We start from the raw sequence: 4461 nt of genomic DNA on the forward strand, positions 1-4461 counted from the left end.
GCCCTGAGTCCACCTTAACGGCATGGGGGGCCGGGGTGCCCTGAGTCCATCTTAACGGCATGGGGGGCTGGGGGTGCAGGTCCCACCCACCTTGTAATACTCAGCGGGGTCCACGGTCGAGTGACACCTGCCGAAGGGGGTCTCTGTCTTCTTGAGGAGGGAGCACCAGTGCTCAGCGTAGTTGGCTGGGGAGTGGGTATCGGAACCTCAGTGGGACCTGGGACCCCCATGAGATCCCCTGGAACCCAGACATGATTCCCCCTGTGTACCCACGCCCAGTCCGCTTCCTCCCCCGGAATCAGATTTCCAGGCAGCCCTAGGCTGGGTAGAGCCCCCTGCAGGGCACCCACCACCTCCCACCTCTCACCCAGGGCCCAGCATCCCAGTAGGATCCAGCCCAGGCTCCCTTCCGGGTCACCTGGCGGGCTGCCACCATGGCCACCATAAACCAGCCCCAGCAGGAAGTCGAAGGTGCCGTGCTGCCCCATAGGGAGAGCCGCCTAACTGCCCTTCCCACACACGCATCCAGCTGGAGCCCCATCTACCCATGGAGGCCACGAGTGGGTCCCCCAGGTGGGCTGGGCGGGCGCCCGCGTTGCCAAGCCTCACCACTCTCGATGTTCAGGGAGCAGGGGTCGTCCAGCCAGTCCGCCTTGTCACGGCAGCTGGACTGTGCCTTCCAGGCGTTGGCGAAGCCGGCTCCTGTGGCCTCCACCAGCCCACTGGCTGTCTTGAAGTCATCGCCTTCCAGGCCGTTGAAGTTCCCGCAGAGCCCTGAGGGGCAAGGGCGGGTTGGGAAGGGTCTGGGGCTGGCAGGGCAGGGCCCCCTATGGGCGTTTGTGGGGGCGAGCTCGGTGGGGCCACTCACCCTGCACCTGCCCCTGGGCGGCCTGGTCCAGCGTCACGAAGAGTTGCATGACCGGGGCCAGCTGCACCTGCAGCCGGAGGCCGACAGCCACGCTCACGACGATGTGGTAGGAAGATGGGTGGAAGATGGAGAAGCTCGCTGCGGGCAGGGGCACGGTGAGGGGCAAGGTGAGCGGCAGGGAGATGGGCGGGGCAAGGGGCGGAGTCCCGGGACCTGCCAGCCCCAGGTGGGCAGCCGGAAGGTGCCGCCCTCCCACCACCCCCTCCAGCACGGGACCCAGGACGGAGCCTGCGGGACGCCACAGGGACCCTCCCAGTGTGGGATCCTCCCACCCAGCCTCCTGGGTTGGAGGCGGCTGGACTGCCCAAATCACTGCAGGCCGCGTGGAGCTTGAAGGGCCCCGGCTCCTCCCTGGGCGCTACTCACCAGTCACATGGGGCAGGTTCACCTGCAGCTCGTTGAGCAGAACGCTGCCGTCGGACTTGAAGACCACCACCTGGGGAAGGGCCGAGGGTGGTCAGGGCAGAGAAGGGCCCCCTCGGGGGACCCAGGGCTCCAGAAGGAGAGGGCGAGGCCACTCACATTCTTCTTCCTGTCGGCCAGCAGCACCACCGTCTTCAGGCAGGTCTGCTTGTCCGTGGAGCCGCAGGGGGCCAGCTCGCCCAGGAGGGCATAGGAATCATTGTCACCCTGTGACAGGGCAGGAGGCAGGGTAGCTGCTGAGGGCCAGGGCGGGCAGCACCCTGCGCCCTAGGACCCGGTGGTGGCTTAGAAGGGAAGGCCCACTTCTCATCCTCCAGCTAGAGAGCAGAAGCCCCGTCGCCTGCCCCGGGACAGCCCACGGGCACCCTGTGCTTCAGGGACAGCCGGCCCACCAGCCCCAGACAGATGAGGGCCTGGATGCCAGCCCAGCTCTGCCCCTCGCCCCAGCCCCTGGGCAGCCTCTACCTTGGCCAGGACGTAGTAGCAGTCCCCGTGGAAGGTGAACTTCTTCCCATCAAAGGTGGTGATGTGGGACCCGCCTTCCAGGGTGCAGGTGCCAGGGCAAGGCAGGTCTTTGCACACCCAGCGGCCAGCGTTGCAGACGCTGTTGAGTGGGGGGCACGGGGTCAGGGCCCTGCCGCCCCCGCCCCTGCCGTGCCAGCCCTGGCCCGGGACTCACCACTGCTCGCAGTTATTGGTGATCTCCTGGCCCGGTGTGTACAGGTGTCCGTGCAGCCTGCAGTGACACTGGCTCACGGGAACGCAGCCGCCGCCCACGATGTCATCATACACGGTGCCTGGGACGGCCAGGGAGGCAGCGTCACCTGGCTAGCTCAGAAAGAGCCAGAATCCCCACTGGGGGGCCACTCGGCCCTCTGGGCTGATGCCTGCGGTCCCCACCTGGGACCAGGTCCCTGGGTTGGGGTCCGGCCTTGGGGCCCCAGCATCCAGGCTACCTTCCCGCCTCTGACAGCCGAGCTCCTCCCAAAGGCCTCCAGGCTCCGGGCCAGGGGCCGGGCAGGAGGAGGTCTGTCCCCAGGGTGATGACCAGAAGGCAGCCCCCTTCCCGGCCTCCCTGAAGCCATCCTTGGGGAAGAGCCTCACACCGAGGCCCCTTCTCCCTGGACCCGCCCGGGTATTGGGTGGAGGGAGAGGCACTTCTGTGGCGCCGCTGCCCCCACCACCCAGCGGAGCTGTCCCCCTGGCGAGAACTCGAGGCCAGGGCTGCAGGCGTCTCGCCCAGTGGGCAGTGCCGGGCGGGGCCTCCTCCACACGCACCTTCTGGGCAGAAACAGCCGTCCATGCGGTGCTCCTCACACAGGCTGCTCACTTGCAGGTGCGAGCAGGTGTCCATGCAGGGCGAGCCGCTCTCCAGGTACACCATGTTCCCGGGGCAGGTCTTGGCTGCAACCGCAGAGGCCCGAGGTGAGGGGGGACAGCATGGGTCCCCCCTGGAGTCCCCTGCCCACAGGGCACCAGCGCTTACGGCAGAGCGAGGCAGTCCTCCAGTTCCCGGGCCGGCCGCCGGCGTGGGAGCACTGGCGGGAGAACTCGGCCATGGTGCTGCAGACGCAGGCGTCCCTGTGCCCGTCCCCGCCGGAGCAGCGGCAGCGGTCCTGCTGGCAGGCTTGCAGGTACGGCTCCAGCGGCACCCGGTCCTGGCAGTCGGCGAAGGCCTCGGCGGTCAGCAGCCTCTCACACTCGGCGCGCTGGGAATGGACGTGGGTGAGCACGCTGCCTAGAGGCCAGCTCCACCGGGACCCCCACCCGGGGCGGGGGACCCCCACCCGGGACGGGGGACTCACGTGCTCGGCGCAGGACGCTGGGGCCGGCTCCTCCTCGGGGTCCTCGCACTGCACGTCAGGCTGGTTGATCTTCTGCATGTTCCCGAACTCCAGGGCACTGAAGAGCACGCCTAGGGACGCACGGCCTTCAGCTGGGCTCCCGGGAGCCCCCAGCCCACCCCACCCCTGCCAAGTCCTCTGGGCCTCACCGTCAGAGAGGAATTCCGAGTAGCTCTGCAGGCCATTGTAGTCCCCACAGAGGCCACAGGTGTGGTTCCGGAACTTACTGTCCAGCTCCAGCTGTTGGGGAGGGAGCGGGTGAGCTGGCCTCCAGGACTGCGGCCAGGATCCCACTCGCTGCTCATTTGAGCCAGAGGAAGGTGGGACAGGAGGGAGGGCAGGTGCCCGGGAAGCTGAGTGCGTTTGGGGGAAGGTGAGGCCTGGGGGTCAGGGCCAGGCCGGCTTCTGCTGCCGCCCCCCAAGTCCAGCGCTGACGCCCTGCCCACCCCGCCCTCTCGGTGAGGGGTCAGAGCCCTGCCCGCCCTGCCCTCCCTTGGGGTCCACCCAGAGGCCTGACGGAGCCGCCACCAGCCTGAGCCCGGGGCCCCTGAGCACCATGATCGCGTCCTCGTGGTTCCACATGAGGGCGAGCCCGGCACGGGAGTACACCTTGGTGTAGACGTCACTCTTCTCGATGAGGAGCCCGGGGCTGTAGTGCGGGGTGCTGACCCTGGCCGGAGCACGTCGGGGTCACTCTTGGGTCCACCGCCCAGACCCCTCGACCCCGGCTTGTCTTCCCAGGACCCTGCCGCCCAGAGGGGACTGAAGCTGTGTGTGAGTGGTGGGGGCAGCTCTGCCCAGGTCAGTGGACTTGGCCAGCCTCTGGCATGGGAGGACGTGGGAGGACGTGGCCAAAGAGCCCCTGTCCATCTCCGCTGGCCGGGCTTCCCCGCAGAGCCACCTCCAGCCTGTACCGCCCTCTCCACTCCATCCTCTGGGCTTAGTCCTGGGCAGGGTCCCCTCTCAGGGCCCTGAGGACACCAGGTTGGGAGAGTAGGGAGGGCCAGGCTGCCCAGCTCCCTTCCAGGCCCCCTGCTCAGTGGAACAACCTCCCACGGGGCCCCCCAGCGTGCCCCTGAGGGTGTCAGGGCCCTACCCCACCTTCTGCTGGTGCCTGTGCTGGCCCAGGTAGAGGAATTCACCCCAGCCTCTGTGCCTCAGTGCCCAAGGGCCTCTACCTGTCCCACCCACTATGCCCAAACCTGAGGGCCTCTATCTGCCCACCCACGCCCACACCTGAGGGTCTCCGCCCTCCCACCCACGCCC

The 4461-nt window shown here is 68.3% G+C and overlaps 1 protein-coding gene across 1 annotated transcript in view; it reads right to left on the reverse strand.

Annotated features, from left to right (window-relative positions):
• Window positions 1–29: 29 nt before the first annotated feature.
• Window positions 30–4461, reverse strand: part of LOC116546929 (mucin-2-like) — a 6060-nt gene continuing 1628 nt past the window's right edge. Inside the window, exons 3-14 of the mRNA XM_032273040.1 lie at window positions 3751–3865; window positions 3345–3435; window positions 3157–3266; window positions 2838–3060; window positions 2630–2755; window positions 2031–2148; window positions 1817–1955; window positions 1451–1558; window positions 1295–1364; window positions 869–1006; window positions 610–774; window positions 30–185 (exon numbers count right to left, since the gene is read on the reverse strand). Coding sequence (XP_032128931.1) covers window positions 52–185; window positions 610–774; window positions 869–1006; window positions 1295–1364; window positions 1451–1558; window positions 1817–1955; window positions 2031–2148; window positions 2630–2755; window positions 2838–3060; window positions 3157–3266; window positions 3345–3435; window positions 3751–3865 — 1537 coding nt within the window. The 3' untranslated portion in view covers window positions 30–51. The remainder of the gene's footprint in view (window positions 186–609; window positions 775–868; window positions 1007–1294; window positions 1365–1450; window positions 1559–1816; window positions 1956–2030; window positions 2149–2629; window positions 2756–2837; window positions 3061–3156; window positions 3267–3344; window positions 3436–3750; window positions 3866–4461) is intronic.

Source organism: Sapajus apella, unplaced genomic scaffold (assembly GCF_009761245.1).
Source record: "Sapajus apella isolate SASKATOON/1434 unplaced genomic scaffold, GSC_monkey_1.0 scaffold1706, whole genome shotgun sequence".
In the NCBI taxonomy this organism is placed as follows: domain Eukaryota; kingdom Metazoa; phylum Chordata; class Mammalia; order Primates; family Cebidae; genus Sapajus; species Sapajus apella.